The sequence below is a fragment of the Musca domestica genome, unplaced genomic scaffold (assembly GCF_030504385.1).
Source record: "Musca domestica strain aabys unplaced genomic scaffold, Musca_domestica.polishedcontigs.V.1.1 38, whole genome shotgun sequence".
Lineage (NCBI taxonomy): Eukaryota > Metazoa > Arthropoda > Insecta > Diptera > Muscidae > Musca > Musca domestica.
Window position 1 is genome coordinate 2185207 of NW_026712324.1, and position 16219 is coordinate 2201425.

Genomic DNA, 16219 nt, shown 5'->3' on the forward strand with positions numbered 1-16219 from the left:
GTATCTTGTGTACAAATTTTAATCTGGTGTTAAGTTGCAATTTCGAAGTATTTTTTGAAATTAAAATATAAACTTCCTGTAAAATGGCAATGTTTGAAGATTTTTTCAAGGACCTCTGGAATAGAATTGTTGATTTAAATAAAGCAAGGGCCATCCTGACTAAAATCTTGTTTATTTTTTTTTTGCTATAATATTTTTAGATTTAATTCCTGTAAGGAAATCAACGATTTTTAAGAATAAATTTCCAAGGACTTTGATTTGACATTGACTTAAAAAAAATTAAAAAATTAAGGACTCCAGGTATCGTGAATTATTACAAAGAGTTCCTGGCCAAATTCAAACGCCATAATTTTTACATTTTTTTAAATTTTATTGAATGAAAGCAAAAAATGCCGGAAATAGCATCAAATTTTCGAATACGTTTAGATTAGTTCGAATTGGTCATCTTTAGCACGAATTATGGCCTTCAAACGGCCAATGAAACCGTCACACACCGCCCCAATGTTGCTCTGCGATATTTTGGCCCATTCCCGGCGAAGCGCTTGCTTGAGGTGATCCACACTTTGGTATTTTTAGTGCCAACTTTGCTTTCCAAAATACTCCGGACACAATAGTCCAACGGATTGGTATCCGGACATTTTTGTGGCCATTGTGCGCTGGAAATGGAGCGAGGAACCTCATTTTGTAACCATTCTTGGGTGGCGCGTGCTGAGTGCGATGGTGCTGAGTCCTGTTAGCATGTCCAAGGTCTGTGGGCAAAATGTTTGCCCGCCCAAGGCTTTAATACACCCTTCAGAATATTTTCGAGATAATTTCCACATATATTCTGATGCCACGGTCGATTAATACGAGCGAAGAGCGTCCATCGGCTGTTATGGCGGCCCACACCATCACCATGGCCGCGCTTGAGTTCTTGTGGCCAACCGAAGGTGCACATTTTCAGCTGACCTCTTTGGCAAGTAAACACGATCATTTTGTTTGTTTACAAACTGCTGAACAACGAATGTTTTCTCATCGGAGACGGAGAAAACCAAATTCGGCAGTTCACCACTTTCGGCCAAGCGAAGTAACTCTTTACATATTTTGAATCTATTTGCTTTCTGTTGCTGTGTAAGTTCTTGCACTTTTTGGAATTTCAATGACTTTTCCCCGAGCTCATTTTTCAATATTTGCCGAATGGAATATTGGAATGTGTTCAGCTTACCAGCCATTTTCGGCCACTGAGAAGCGGGCTTCGATCAAATCGCTTCTTTACTTTTCGAACCATTTTTGCTTATTTCGCTTCTTTCTTCCGTTCACTTCCTTGGCTTTACCCCGAGCTTATTTTTCAATATTTGCCGAATGGAACATTGCGATATGTTCCGCTTAAGAGCCATTTTTCGGCCACTGAGAAGCGGGTTTCGATCAAGTCGCTTCTTTACCTTTCGAACCATTTCTGCTTATGTTGCTTCTTTCTTCCGTCCACTTTCTTGACGTCGGACTACCCAACCAGTATCACGGTAACGAGCGATGGTACGAGACACAAAAGATTTATTCACATTTAAATGCTGGAGTGCTCTAACGATAGCCACTTGTTGTTTTCCAGTCAAATATAAAAAAATCACACTATCACGCTTGAATTCCATCACGAATAACTTTTTTTCTGAAAAATTCTCACCAAAATGCTTTTGTACTCTTGTAAACAATATAATGAGCTGTCACTGGAATAATTTTAAAAGCTTTCGGAGGAGTGGCTTAGATATGACAACAGTCTGAAGTTAGTTGTAGTTTTTTCATCTCACCCTGTATGTTCCATAACTATTTTTCGCCTGACATAATATCTAAGCCTTTACAAACCCATTATATGCTAACTGTTGCATTGATGTTTGGTACGATATATTTTATACAGTCTACATATACCTCAGTCAAAATTAATGGAGGTAGATTCATATTCATATAAAACTCTCAGATACATAATCCATGCGATTCCAAATATGAACCGAATAAGCGAATTCAATTATGGACATGATTTCTGCCATTTTTGTACATTTTACATGGAAAATGTAACCTTGTGTAAGGTATTGGGTAGTCGACCTCATCCGATTTTTATCCTTTCCATGCGGATTTAAATAAAACAAAACGAATATGTGGTTATATGTTTTTTTTTTTTTTGTAATTTATTTATTTCATTTTGAGTCATTTAGGGTGTAGTATGTGTGGTGTGTATGTGGGTGTATAGTAGAATAGAAGTTTAAAAAATATTTGGGAGAAACTGGAATAAACATATATTAACTTTTGACAACTATGTATGTTTATATACACCATGGATAATTATTTCAAATAAAATTTGCAAATAATTTGGGTAAGTTATCTAAAATTAAATCTTTTTATAAAAGATCTTTAAACCTGTAAATTTAAAGTAAAAAAGGTTAGCAAACATTTTCAACCTCTTTTATTGGTATTGAAATAATTACATTTAATCTAGCTAGAGATGGATTAAATCTTATTTTTTCAAAAAAGGAATGTCATAAAATTGTTGAGTATAAACATCTGATAACAAATTAATTGCCATTTTGTTAATTGAAAAATATAAAATTAATCCTCTTTACAAAAAATGTAAAAAATAAGGAGAAATTATAGCGCAGTAGAATCCCTAAAAATAATTGAGAGTATCGGATTGAGGAGGAAACAGTAGGATGTGTAAATAAATTTCACTTTTTTCGAAATGCATAACATTGATCTTTCGACCGTCAGTATAAGGCAAATTGATTAGGAGCAAAACAGAAATACTAGCTTAGATAGGTATTTAGTAAATCCCTGTTCATCAAGTTTGTGTTTTAACATAACAAAAAAAATATATGTGTTTTATTATTAATATTTCCCTTTTGTTACTTATTACATTAATACATATATAGATAAATGTATGTATGTATGTATTTATATACTTGTATTGTTTTTCGAGATTTTTTATTTTGCGAAGAAATATATAATCTATAAGCCCTTATTTTATACTACATAAATATAATGTGTCTGTGTGTGTGAGAGTGTATTTCCATTAAATGTGAAGTTTGCAATGTTACTTCGTGTTTGTTGTTGTTATTACTATTAATTTTTTATTGATGACTAATTGGAGAGAATTAAATTTTACTCAAAATCACATGATTTGTATATTGCCCTTTCAGGAGTGTTGTTTGCCGTTGTGATTTTGTTAAGAAAATTTTTTTCCTACACCTTTGAGTCAAATAAAAATTAAAATTTCGGTTGATTAAAAATAAAAATTATAACGTCGATTTGACCGGAAAGATGGGCCGAAGTCTCAAAATACCGAAAATCAGGAGAGGGTTGTACCAAAAGCGGACCTACTTTGAATATTTTTTCGAGATGTAGAACTATCCCATTGAGAAGCCGAAATATGTACCTAAAGTTCACTTGGTAGGAAATTAGGTCCAAAAACCTTGAAAAAATACCGAAATGCAGCAGAGAGCGGACTAACACTGAATATTTTCTGCGAGGAGTTAAACTACCCACTGAGATCCCAAAATTTCAAAATATAGCTGATTTAATTTGTAATGGGGACCAAAACCTTAAAATATGTAACATCAAGTTATACCATTATATGGGACATCTTCCAAATACGAATGTACATTGAATATTTTTTGCAAGGTGTTAAATTACACACTGATTTCAATTTACATGTTATTTGGTTGGAAATCGGGAACAAAATCTTCAAAAAACAATTTAAAAAGTATCAGACGGTTTTGGCGACAGATGTATACCCTTAGCCAATGTCCGATTATTTAAAAATATTTTGACTTCTGTCATGATTATTCAAATTGTTGACTATCTATGACTTGGGATCCGAAGGATTGGGCCAATATTGTCAATTTCGTATCGCAGCTAAATAAATATGATATAAATATTGCGACGTGCAAAATCATAAATCCATATTCACCTCAGGTTTCTGAAGAATCGCTGACTTATTTCGCAAGTTATGGTAGAAATAAGTATTGCGACCGCTTGTGGGTGAGGTACCAGAAGGGGTTCGCAGATTTATATCATCTTTACAACAGATCCTGCATTCTGAATCTGAATGGAATCTAATGTTAATTTCGCGTTTTATGAGCTTCAAGGATATTCTAAAATTTGACCCTTTGTGGGGGAGGTACTAGAAGGAGTGGGCCGATATATATATTCCATCGTCACAGCTGATCTTATGTTAGTAGAAATAATGGGATGTGTGAAATATGAATAGAACCGGATGCATATTTCCGATTTAATAAACGTTTTGGTTATTCAAAACTTTGACCCTTTGTGGTGGAGGTACCAAAAGGAATGGTCCGATCTCTTCCATCTTCATAACAGATCTTGTGCTGATTATTTAGATGTGCCAATTCTGAATGGAATCGGATGTTAATTTCGTGTTTTATTAGCTTTAGGAATATTCAAAATTTTGACCCTTTGTGGGAGTGATACCAGAAAAAGTGGACCAATATATTCTATCTTCACATCAGATTTTGGATCAATAAAAATATTGTGATGTGTGTAATTTGAAGATAAAGGGACACTTACATCACATTTTATTATAGATATAACTTTGGGGGGAGGTTCTTAAAGCAGTGGACCGATATTGTCCGCACCTGACCTAACACTGATACAAATATAAGGATTGACAAAGTTGGAGCAAAATCGGATTATCCTTTCTCTTTCTGTGTTGACATTTTGTGGGGAGGTACCAGAAGTAGACCGATATTGCCCATCTCCGAACTCGATCCAAGTTTGACAATAATATAACAATGTACTCAGTTTGGATCAAATTGGGTACTCCCTTCGAGAGTTATCGTGAGCACCAGCCAGACAGAGGAAAGGACGGAAAGAAAGGACATCGCTAGATCGATACCAAATGTCCTGAAATGGATTTGGTTCAAAGAGACCTAGGATTTAAAACCGTTATTTCAATGAAGCACGATTTGACCGTATCAAATGATATGTACCCTCTCTAGCCATATGGCTGAGGATATATTTACCAAATGGGTTGTGCACCAAGAAGTGGACCTTAATTGAATATTTTAGGTGAGGAGTTTAACTTTCCACTGAGCATCCGAAATGACAAATGTCAAAATTGGGGTTTAAATGTTCCAAATACCAAAGATTAGGAAGTACAATTATATAGGAACTACACTGGATATATTTTGCGAGAAGTTAATCTACCTACAAAGAACTTAAACATCAAATTACAGATGATTTAATTGGAAATTAAATCCTAAATCTTCAAAAAACCATATAACAACAAATCTCATCTTCAATGCTTTACTTTAAAAGCCTACAAAGATTGATGAAAAATAAACTAAAAATCAACCATGAAATTACAAATAAAACAAATAAATTACAAATCGCATCAAGACACTAATAAGCCTCCATAGTTCTCGAAAAAAGAGGTGTAGGATACAACATAAAGGACTATTTCCTTCACGTCTAATTCTGTATTTGTTTCTTTTTTGTTCTCTGTATATATTTAGTACATTGCGATTGTTCGGAATGTTATACTGAGTTTGTGAATAATTAACACAAATAGTACATTATTAATAATTACTGCAGTTGCTGTGGTTGTGGTTGGGGCTGCTGTTGTTGTTGGTGCTGTTTTAAAGTCTCATTCAAAAGATGTTTTCCAGTATTTTCCAAAGGTACCACCATTATATTGCGTAAGCTATCAATACTGTTGCGTAGACGGGCAGCCTGGAATTTTGATGGCAATTTGGGTGAGTTACTCACAGAGAATGCCTTGAATTCCTGTAATTATTTAATTAGGAAAAAAACAATAACAGACACAAAGAAAGAAGACACCATAACGTTTGCATTAATTTATTTTTCTTTGTTGATTGATTATATTTACAGTATGTTTTTATCTGGGAATTCTTAGACGAAATATAACAAATAAGGAAAATAAACTAAAAACTAAAAGATTCGAAAAGAATATTGCATTTATTTTTTGAAAGCAGAAAAGTTAGGCGGGGCTTTAAGCTCCTAAGGACTGGCTTTGTATTTTGTTTTGGGAAAAAGCAATTTTATGTAAACAATAAACGAGAGTATATTATTAGATAATATAAATATAACATAAATTAGAAATTAAGGTATATATGTTTTCACAAAATAGAATAAATAAAGTGTGTATATATAACAGTTATTGTCATGTTTAACAAAAGATAAGTAAATTTAATGAAAGCAGGGATATTATAAAATAAAAAAAATTAATTCGATATCGGTGCAATCAGTTGCATTCTTGGCAACTGATAAATAACTGTAATGTGCTGTAATGATGTGTCATTTGAAGCGTATAACTATACACTAAGATACCTGATGTCCAGATGGTGAATTTGTCTCACTCCCAGTCGCCGATGACATATACGACTGAAATGAAGCTTGCTGTTCACGATTGTTGCGTGGCGTCACCTTTTCTTGTAGAGTATTTAATGTCTTGGAAAACCATGGCTGCCAACTGTTACGATTCGATTGCATCTCTGTAATTGTGGTACTCAGTTGATGATTTAAATCTTGATTTTTACATTCGGCTTCGACCTGGGCCAACTTTGCTTGCGCCAATTCCAGTTCTAGTTCACGTATATGCTGGAGTGCTGCATTTAGGGGATCCAACGGACCCAAAGTGGCTTCATTTGCATTTGTATTAATATTTGTTGGAGATCGATTGTCGTTCCGACTGTTGGACGACATTGTTGGATTGATGGCATTGTTGGCGTGCATGTCCTTTTCAATGTGTTTGGAACAATTTTCACATTTAGCCACGGTGCTCTGGATTAGACAAAAAATGGGAGATAGGTTAGTCAAAAATATTTCCTAATATAAATCAAAACAAATATATTTGTAGGGTATAAATATCCTTCCTTTAGATTGAAGGCTGTAAACTAATTAAAAAAGTCTATGGATGAAAGATCATGTATAGAAATTCGATAATTACATATCTTCAATGGGTCTTCTTTAGGCAATAGACTATGTAAAGCCGAAAAATCATATTAGGAAAATATCTTAAACTTTTCTGTATATAATAGGTTTTCTATATCTAATAAAAATATAATTTTTTAATCGATTTTTTAAATCCACAAATCTTAATTATTTCTTTTAAGAAAATATTCCAATCATATTCTCACCATTAAATTTCCCAATGTCTCATTCATTGTTGTCATATCCTGTTCCAAACGTTGTATAATCTGTTTATAATCCTGTATAATATTCGTATGCTTCTTCTCCCGCTCAATGGCACGTTCATTAGCCTCCGCTAATTTTTGCTGAAGTTCATTTATTTCACTTTGTAGCTTTCGCCTTTCGGCACCAAAACGATTCTCATAGATTTGTGACTCTTTCTCCAAACGTTCCTTGTCCTGTTTCTGTAGTTTAAATTCATCTTCGTAGAGTTTAAGTTTCTTAATTTTACGTTCACAGGCCATTTTCATTATTTTTGTCGACTGGCTGGGACTGCGACATTTTTTGGGTAAAGTGACACGGAAATATTTTAGAATACCCTCGAAATCAAGTTGACGCAAATCATTTTCACATATTGACAGCAGTGTGAGGGCAACTTGAAATAGAACATTAATGCCATCCAAGAGGAAAACGTCGAGTACATGAAAAACAAAACACAACGGGAAACGTGCTGTGAACAGGGTTAGAAACCATTGTGATGCATACATATGCGTCTCAATGCCACAATTGAGGAAATGTTCATGTAATTTGGGTAATTGATCTTTGATCAAACGTTCCAGCTGATAGTGTCGTAAATATAATGCCTCAAAGCCTTGCTTGTAAAGATCACGTAAGCCATAATCATACATTAGTGTGACTAGGACGCAAAAAGCATCCTCTTCGGGCATCTGCAAGAATAAAAAAAATAAGACATTGAAAAAGAAATATTTCTTTATTATCAAAAACTTACGTGCAGAAGTAAACTGGCAGCTATAAAACTTAGACCCTGACAATATCCAACCTCGCTGTCATACACAGCATAGGCCTTGGAAACTTTGAAAAGGGCATCTTGACCTAAATAAAAGAGAGTTTAAATTAAATTTATTTAAAGAAATTACTTGATATATAGACACAGACAATTTCATAAAAGGCACTTAAAGTTCCCATTCCCGAATAATTTTGGATTTCTTTTATGAACTTGATTCTGTGTGAATGCTAAATTAAATTATTTGTAAATTAGTAATTGTTTTTGAAAAATTTTTTGTTTAAAATACTTACCAGACCCTCCTGTTTCCCGGAAACATTTGTGAGCTGGAAATGTCCTATGTATATCCCGTAATATAACAGTCTCACATTTGGTTTCCTGCAAAAAAAAAAACATTTTCTATTTTTTTACTATTCTTAAACAATATTGAGAAAATAAAACGTACTTTGGTTATTAAAATCTTATACATGTCAAGCATTTCTGTTTTAGATTCTATGCCAGCCAATTTCTTCCAAATCATTTCACGCATTGCCTCCGGTATACCGACTCGAACCAAAGGTGCCAAGTTTTTGGGTCTTTTCTCTCCATCCCATTCCCTTAGGACGGGATCCCATTCATCCAATGTGTTTTGGGGACAATCTCTTGGTACTTCACCAGTACCACTTAGTAGAGGTTCATCTCCATCGGACATATCTTCCGAATCTGTTGGGCAATCATCTTCAATGGAGGCAATCGACGATGAACGTACAATGCGCTGCAAATTGTTCATGCCAATTTTCAATAAATACGACGACGATGACGAGCTTTGTTGTGGCTGTTCAATGATTTCTTCGGCGGGATCTATTGAACTTACTTTCCAGCTGAATTCATCGGTTGTACGTTTTAAGTGTAAATAAAAACGTAATGTCATGGGACGTTTAGAAATGAAATGATCCATGATTCGTAGCTCGCCAGCCGACTGTATGGTGACGGGAGTTTCAATGACGAATCGCACGGGTTCCTGTATGCCGCGCATAACAATGTCCACAGCTACGGTTAGAAAAGTTTTTGACGTTTCAACATTTAATTGTTCAAATGCTTTTTCACTTGTCTTCCATTCGGCCTGTATGTGATAGGGATTCAAACAAAGTGGCGTAATGGGTGGTGGAGCATCGCCGCTGCCACCACCTCCTGAGCTACTGTTATTCGAGGAAGCAGATTGTTGCACATAGCCCATGGATATCATATCGATTAAACGCATATCTGCCTGCCTCACCAATTTGCCGGGACTCAGGAGAACTCCAAAGCAGCGATCTATAAACAAAGGTTGCAATACTGTCGACGGTGTTTGTTTAACTGTGATGTAGACTTCTTTGTCGGTATTTGCTCGTAATTTAAATGTACCACGATCACGTGGTACCGGAGCATAGGAGTTTTTAGCCACCTTTTCTCTTATCTCAAGTGATACATGGAATTCATAACCGGCCGTGTTAAGGGGATTACCACTTATGTCGGAAGTAATGGAATTCATCATATTATTCTCGGTGGCCGAAATCAGGCTGCACGTCATGCTGGGCGGATAGGTTTGGAAAGCTTTTTGGAAGCAGGCTAAAAAAAGAACAAAATAGTATGAACTTACAATTTTAGCTGAAGTTTACCACCAACGGATGGTTGATGATATGGTTTATCTTTACTCACCGCTAACTTGATTTACTGCCTCCGGTATATGGCAACGAAATACATGACACTGAAACAGCGATTCACCATGCAACCAGGTGAAAGCAAAACAACCATGCTCAACGGTTTCAATCGGTCCACGAAAATATAAAATTATACTTTGTACTTCATAGGCTTGTATTTTGCTGTTGGTTTCGGCATCGTGCAAAACAACCAGACCGTCCGAACAATTCGGAATGCTAATGGAGATCTTTAGGCCATCGGCTGAGGTGCCGCTATTCAATTCGCTCATAATGCGATAGACATCCGTTTCCGATTTGGGGGCATTGATATTGGCCGCACCCAAATAGGTGACACCCGAGAAAATCGTGCAGCCTTGATCGATTTCTGAAACTATCGATATCAAAAGAGAATTGAAATATTCAATTTTCTTTATTTGATTATGAAACTTACTGTCATCATCGGTGTCATTCTTTTCTGGTTTCATAATATCCTGTTTTTCATCCAAATCGGCCCCATCACCTTTTACCCTTTCGCCAAGGGGTAGCTCCTGTGTTAGGGGTGGTGTTGCTGCATTACCATCTGTACAATCGTAAAATACTGATTGTCCCACACGATTTAAGTCCGAGGTGGAATCATCACTTTTGGGTGTTGGCGTATTACTGCCCGCATTACCACTCAAATGATTGACCAGAGTTTTTGTTTTCATTGTGGCAGCGTTATCTTTGGACTTATCCAATTGTTGGGGTACCACCAAAGCAGGACTTGTTGTGCCCGTCAGGGGTAGTGTTAGTGATTTCTGTTTAACACTGATTGCTGTTGTTGCTGCTGCTGCGCTTGAACCACCTGAAAAGAAATAAAAAAATGGAAAGAAAGAAGAAAAAAAATGACATAAAAACTGCGTGTGTGAATGAATTTTTTATGAAAAGCAGTGATTGATAAAGTACAATTTGTTGTTGTATACCTAGTTGTGAGAGAATATTATTTGTATACGAATTTAATTTTGGAACTTAAAAATGCCAGAAAGGGGGCGTCATGTGCAACACACATTTTTTAAGGGCATTGGAGTATAAAGTGTGTTGTTACCATAGCAGCCAATTGTTAACTGATTTTGTTTTCAATCTACAGCAACATTGATTTACACAGCTGTCTTCACTGTGTGAAGTTATAACAAAGGTTCAGTTGAAGATTGTCACTTCTTATCGATTCATAAATAGTGAAATAAATATTAAAACAAAGGCGAACCACAAGATACCCTACACCACTACCCTTAAAGTTGAATTTTCTTCAGATGTAAATCCCTTTTGGCTGTCATGAGCAAACCCTTAACTTACTTAACTGTAATCCCTAGGGGGTACTATTACAAATATTCAGCTGGGGATAGTCACTTCTTACGGATACATAAACTGGAATAACAAAAAATTAATATTAAAAGAAGAAAATAAAACCAGAAAAGTTAATAGTTGAAAAAGCAAGAGCGGGAACGATCTACACCACTGTCTCTAGATCTAAAACCATTTTGATTAGCATGAACAAATCTGTTTAAGTATTGACCTAAAAAATTTGTTTCTATTGCGAATCAATTCGAAGCCTAATTCCTAGTTTAGTAATGCTAGGTGTTATAATTAGGGCATTAATTTGCAACTTAAAAGTCGGATATTTTTATATATATATCGTTGTTACAGAGTGCATATTTCGGCTGCGGAGAAAAAAATATCAAATTGGAGGAGTAATATATATTGGAGCTATAGCTATATCTGAACAGATTTCGATCTTATTTGGCATACTTTTTACAGGCCTAATTTGGTCGTATGTGCAAAATTCCATACTATTTGGGCTGATATTACACGTTTGGAGCACAAAAGCAAACCGGGCGAAAATATATATGGGAGCAATATCTAAATGACTTGTGCAAAATTTCATCTGGATCCACGGTTTCTTGTACCTCTCACACAGAAGGTCAAAATTTTACAACTTCAATTTTTTTTATCACCGCAATGTCAGGTGCGAGAATAGATAATATCGGCCTACTCCTTCTGGTACCTCTCCCACAAAGGAGTTAAAATTATGAATAACCAAGGGGCTTACATAATGCCCAAAAAGCATACGATTTTTTTCAAACTTCACATATCCCAATATTTATATCAAAACAAAATCTGTTGTTAAGACGGCCAACTCCTTCTGGTACCTCTACTATAAAAGTTTAAAATTTTGAATATCAAGAATGCTCTTAAAATGCCAAAAAATATTCCGATCTTCAAATTTCACACATCCCGATATTTCGATCCGACATCGATCTGGTGTAAAGATGGAGGAGATCAGTCCACTCCTCTGGTACTTTCTTCACAAGGGAATCCTGTTTCTTTTCCAAAAACACAGATCCCAATATTTATGTTTCCTCGCGTATCCGATGATTTCTGTCATTACAAAATTTGCTTTGAAGATATACTATAGCGGACCATTCCGCCTGGTACCTCGCCCACGAAGTGGTCAAAAAATTTAATAACTAAATTTGTCTACTCACACGCCATTTGGTGGAAAAGTATAAAAGTTCAAAATTTTGAATTACAAAAATTCTCTTCAAGTGCCGAATAATATTTTGATCTTCAATTTTCACACATCTAAATATTTCAATCCGACACGCGTGTAAAGATGGAAGAAAGCAGCCTTCTGGTACCTTCTTCACAAGGGAGCCCAAATTTGAATAACAAAATCGCTCATAAAACAATGTTTCTTTTCAAACTACACACATTCCATTATTTCTATCAATACATCAACACAGATCCCCCACAAAGGGGTCAAAATTTTGAATAACTAAAATGACAAATAATTTTCCGATTTTTCTCATATTTCACACATTCCAATATTTTTACCAACACAAATTATTTTGATATGCATTTCCAGATAGGTCTCTGGTGGAGGGAGGTATAAAAATGTGGACGTGGTATCTGTTTATCTATATCCCCGGTATATGACTAAAGTGACTTTAAACAATGAAATGTCCAATGCAAATTTTGACATTTTTTAACTAAAAATGTTATATTTTTTACATTTTTTAAGATTGTTAAAATGTTTTCCTATATTTATAGATGAATTCTACGCTTCTGGAAATTCGGCCTAGATATGACCTACTTAGTACATAGTGAGTCTATGGCACATCGAGCTGTTACAAACTTCTGGATTTAATCAAACTGTTCACATAGTGGCGTAGAGTATACGTGAGTTCAACTGTTTTATCAATTTCATATCTGTTTCAACGAAAACCAATGCGATCGCATTGTTGTATTTAAATTGGATATCTTTTTAAATTTCCTTATCAAATATGAGCTTTATGTTTTCGTTAGTTCCTCATTTATTATGAATGAATATTGGTACTTCTGCAACAAGTGCAATCAAAAAAATTAGGTGAAGTATTTCTAGGCTGTAAGCTATATTGCTGTATGGAATATCTTTGCCATCTAGAGAATGTTTATTATGATTTTGAAAAGGTTTAAATATGAAATTTGATAAAGACATATATGAGAGCTGTGGCGTTATATAAACTAGTCTTGAAACATCTCATAATATTCGTTGGAGAACGCATACGATACAATATTTCAAATTTGGTGATACCCATCGGTTTGTTAAAACCAATATAGAGTCAACATTTTTAATACACCTCAAAAACATACGTCACGTTTCGGTTATGCCACCCTGTTTGGGAATTTTAAAGGTTTTAGCAAAAATTTCCAAATGGGTCAGAGATTTCTCTAGTTCCAATTTCTCATCGAATAATAGTCGCCTGATTTTGTATTTTTATGATATCTAACACAATATCCACCTTACAGTTTCAGATTTTCATTGGATAGTTTTGTATGCAGCTCTACTATTTGATATAGCTCAAATTTCAAATTAATTTACCCTAGTTATTCCATATTATGGCAACGTGTGTTTTGCTGGAGGGTATAAAAAGTTCGGCACTGTTTAAGCATTTCTAACCTGGTTTCTTTAGAATAATAATTTGGTCAAAATAATATATTTTTACTTTAATTCAAACAATTCTATTTAATCTTCTTGGTATATACAAACAAAAAATGGAAAGAAATCAATATGCAGCTGCCTATCTTCTTCAACAATGATAAGAGTTGGTGGTTACCAAAGACAAGACACACTCATGACAATTATTAAAAGAAAACGAAAAAACGATACTCCCCAGTCAATTGCATTATACTATGTACGGAACAAATGAAAATAAATGTGTGTGAGCAAGCATATACCCCCATACATCCTAGTCTGTTGGTTTTCTAAAAGGATACTATGCAGCTACTACTTCACCTACTTAAGTTGCAATAATTTATGAAAAAACAAATATACAGCCAACAACTAAGAGGCATACATACCCTCACTCGATTTGTCAAGTTCCAATTCTGCCAATGCATCTGTCATGGCATTTTGTATATCCGAGATATTGCGATTATTTGCAATATCCAATGAGGGCTGCTCTAGATCCATGGGTGATGTTACATTACTATCCGTAACGATTTCATACTCTCCACTGGTTGTTATAGACGATTCGGAAGATTTTGTGCTTAAATTATCATCCATGTTAGATAAAACGAACGTTTTGCGTTCTCACGTTTGCAGTTTGGGGGGTGGTAAATGTTTACAATGTAATTTTTTATGCAATATATTTCATTGTTTTTTTATTTATTGATAAAATGCTTTCACATGAAAGTAAACTTTTGTTTTATTACTTTTTCAATGGCCGATGACGATGACGAATCGGCTGTGTTTCTTTTTTCCTTCTACTGCGTTTTGATTACAATGAAGTGGGGCTGAGGTTGGCTGCTGGCTATTGTTTGACACCACACTCAATTAACTTTGAAGGGGGGGCCAAATTTTGGCATAAGTTGAGTTTAGGGGCTATGCTTGGATTGACCTGAAATTTTTACCGCAGGTAGGTATTTGTAACCTGATTACGGCAATGTAATTTTTTTGTGGGGGAAATACCCGGTTACCCGGTTATTCGACCCAAAAGTTCGGATACAACATCCGGTTTATATCCGGTTCTACGTAACCGATATCAATAAAATGGGTATCATTTGAAAGCTTATGAAAATACCTATCCAACAAGTGGTCATATGACGGGGTTGCTGGAACCGGTTTCGGAGAAATTTAGGAAAATGTGAATTTTTGTATGAGTAATTTTTGAAAAACCCATAAAAACTCGAAAATGGACCCATTATAAGGTCTTAAAATCTATACACAATATTATAGCTAACACTATTGCCTTTCCAAAATGGTGTCACATGTGTTGATATCTTTTGTAGTTCCGAAGATATTGACTTTTAAAGTCGTTACTTATGAAAGCAGTTTGAGTGAACCCAAGTTTTGTGTCGGGTTTAACGTTCTTGTTAATCCGCTTTGTTTTTAATTTGGTGTTGTTAGAATATTATGGATCGCGTAGTCGGTGTTGGACATATCCCAGAGGAGAAAATCTTAAGCCCCGGCCGAAGGCCGGCTGCTTACAAAAATTACAATTTTTAGAAAAACTATGGATCGCGTAGCCGGTGTTGGACATACCCCAGAGGAGAAAATCTTAAGCCCCGGCCGAAGGCCGGCTACTTTCGAAAACTACAGTTTTTAGGAAACTATTGATCGCGTAGCCGGTGTTGGACATACCCCAGAGGAGAAAATCTTAAGCCCCGGCCGAAGGCCGGCTACTTACAAAAATTACAATTTTTAGAAAAACTATGGATCGCGTAGCTGGTGTTGGACATACCCTAGAGGAGAAAATCTTAAGCCCCTGCCGAAGGCCGGCTACTTACAAAAATTACAATTTTTAGAAAAACTATGGATCGCGTAGCCGGTGTTGGACATACCCTAGAGGAGAAAATCTTAAGCCCCGGCCGAAGGCCGGCTACTTACAAAATGTACAATTTTTAGAAAAACTATGGATCGCGTAGCCGGTGTTGGACATACCCCAGAGGAGAAAATCTTAAGCCCCGGCCGAAGGCCGGTTGCTTAAAAAAGCTATAAAGGTCAAAGTCAAATGCGTCTAGACTGGAGAAAAATATAATTTAATGAATTCTATCTCTTATATCCACGGAACCACAAAAGATATCAACACATATGACACCATTTTGGAAAGGCAATAGTGTTAGCTATAATATAGTGTATAGATTTTAAGACCCTATAATGGGTCCATTTTCGAGTTTTTATGGGTTTTTCAAAAAGTACTCATACAAAAATGCAAATTTTCCTAAATTTCTCCGAAACCGGTTCCAGCAACCCCGTCATATGACCACTTGTTGGATAGGTATTTTAATAAGCTTTCAAATGATACCCATTTTATTGATATCGGTTACGTAGAACCGGATACAAACCGGATGTTGTATTCGAACTTTTGGGTCGAATAACCGGGTAACCGGGTATTTCCCCCACAAAAAAAATACATTGCCGTAATCAGGTTACAAATACCTACCTGCGGTAAAAATTTCAAAATGATCCGAGCATAGCCCCTAAACTCAACTTGCTCCCAAATTTTATGTACATTTTTCACATTTCGCTTTGCAAAAAAATCTTTGCAACGATTTTTAACATTTCTCAAAGTGTTCTTCACTTATTCATATATTCTTCGTTTTCCAC

General features: G+C 35.4%; 1 protein-coding gene across 2 annotated transcripts; it reads right to left on the reverse strand.

The window, feature by feature from the left end:
- Nucleotides 1–4830: 4830 nt before the first annotated feature.
- Nucleotides 4831–14182, reverse strand: LOC101888826 (rab GTPase-activating protein 1-like). 2 transcript variants are annotated; one of them, XM_011293831.3, is made up of 9 exons: nt 13972–14182; nt 10046–10438; nt 9614–9985; nt 8382–9523; nt 8230–8314; nt 7922–8025; nt 7140–7859; nt 6331–6783; nt 4831–5766 (listed from the first exon to the last, which is right to left on the reverse strand). In XM_011293831.3, exons 1-9 carry the CDS (start codon nt 14174–14176, stop codon nt 5566–5568), a joined length of 3675 nt encoding a protein of 1224 aa, XP_011292133.1. In that variant the 5' UTR covers nt 14177–14182; the 3' UTR covers nt 4831–5565. The 2 variants fall into 2 exon arrangements, with proteins under 2 accessions (XP_011292133.1, XP_058982291.1); XM_059126308.1 differs by lacking the exon at nt 13972–14182 and adding an exon at nt 10557–10672 and having other exon boundaries at nt 4835–5766.
- Between the last annotated feature and the right edge of the window lie 2037 nt (nt 14183–16219).

Excerpts from the sequence above, each read along its gene's own strand:
- LOC101888826 (XM_011293831.3), bottom strand. The coding sequence starts at position 14,176 with ATGGATGATAATTTAAGCACAAAATCTTCCGAATCGTCTATAACAACC. Across the intron at positions 10,439-13,971 it reads ACTTGACAAATCGAGTGAGG|GTGGTTCAAGCGCAGCAGCA; the intron begins GTATGTATGCCT and ends ATTTCTTTTCAG. Across the intron at positions 5,767-6,330 it reads ATTCACCATCTGGACATCAG|GAATTCAAGGCATTCTCTGT; the intron begins GTATCTTAGTGT and ends AAATAATTACAG.